At 40.2% G+C, this 1,439-nt stretch overlaps 1 protein-coding gene across 3 annotated transcripts in view; it reads left to right on the forward strand.

Moving 5' to 3' along the window:
- LOC118339927 (growth hormone receptor-like) overlaps nucleotides 1–1,439 on the forward strand; it is a 24,793-nt gene that overhangs the window by 17,555 nt on the left and 5,799 nt on the right. For all 3 annotated transcript variants that reach the window (XM_035677748.1, XM_035677750.1, XM_035677749.1), the window contains one exon: nucleotides 285–454. In XM_035677748.1, the coding sequence (XP_035533641.1) occupies nucleotides 285–454 (170 nt within the window). The remainder of the gene's footprint in view (nucleotides 1–284; nucleotides 455–1,439) is intronic.

The raw sequence follows: 1,439 nt of genomic DNA on the forward strand, positions 1-1,439 counted from the left end.
GTTTTCATTAGTGTATAATCACAATCAATTTGGTTTTGTGATTGTGATTGTGTTGCTGCATCTTAATACAACACAGCACTCATTCACTTATTCTACTGATCCCACATACTACTGTTAGTTTAGTTTAATTATTTTCCTTAATAAATTATGTGTTAATTGGCTTTGTTGTGTGCCTCTCTCTCCTTTTGTCATGGCCGTATGGCCCTGTTTGTGACAATGCCACTAAATCCTAAAAACTGGCCCTTTAAGTTTGAAAATTGCAAACTTCTCTTTAATGTTCACAGTAAGGGCCCCAAACATGAATGTCCAGACTACGTGACTGCCGGCGGCAACAGCTGCCACTTTGACAGCAGCCACACGAGCATCTGGAAGGTCTACTGTATGAACGTGATGGCCATCACCGCCCATGGAAACTACACTTCCCAGGAGCACTGCGTGGATGTGGCGGAGATCGGTAAGGATGTACAGGAGGCGATCTACAGGCTCGATCTGCTCAAAACTTTGACTATAGACATAGATAAATAGAACAGATTTTAATCATGAAGTTTAAAATGTTGAGTAATGTTATGTCTATTACCCTCCACCAACAGGTTATAAACTCAGCATTGTCCTTATTTGTTATTTAGCACGACATTTAAAAAATTACATTTATATCAATGACGTTTGCTGCAAAATAAAAAAAAAGTTATTTTGGTGCAAATTTCTCTTAATGCGACAGGGTTCCACGCTGAATATAAGGTTAGAAGAAAGGGTCACAGGAAGGCAAACGTTTTAAGAAGAGACTTAAATGAAGTGATAGAATTTGCTGTCCTGATCTCCTCTGGAATGCTCTTTCACAGTTTGGGGCTCTGATGGCAAAATGCTCTGTCACCTTTGTTTTTAATCTGCTTTTAGGAACCACCAGCAGAGCTGCATATGAGAACCTCAGGCTCAGAGGAGGCTCATGAGGGGTTAAAAAGTAATAATGGTCTAAAATATAGCTTAGGAACAACCCATTCTATGCCTTAAGGGTGCTTCAGAGACGAGATGGATGACCTCCAGTGAAACGCAATCGAGTGTAAAATACATGCAGAATGCCCTCAGGCCTCACAGATGAGCTAAGAATAGCGTGGAACCTCTGATACCACTTTAACATACCAATATAATAACTTTACCATGTCAGATGATAACGTATGCTTTTTTGTAGCTTTTTATTTTATGGAGTCTATGCATCCAGTCCAGAGTCTTTCCACTTTAAAGCCTCATCAGGGTCACCACATTGATCTAGCCCACTGTTAATGGCCTTTTAAAACTAGTTCACTATAGACGCAAACCAGTAATGGTAATGGTAAATGGACCTGTACTTGTATAGTGCCTTTCTAGTCTTCCGACTTGCTTTTACACTACGTGCCACATTCACACAGTGATGGCAAAGCCCATCGAACAGAAACTAACGCATT

This window comes from Morone saxatilis, unplaced genomic scaffold, assembly GCF_004916995.1.
Source record: "Morone saxatilis isolate NCDOM2014 unplaced genomic scaffold, NCSU_SB_2.0 Contig6, whole genome shotgun sequence".
NCBI lineage: Eukaryota > Metazoa > Chordata > Actinopteri > Moronidae > Morone > Morone saxatilis.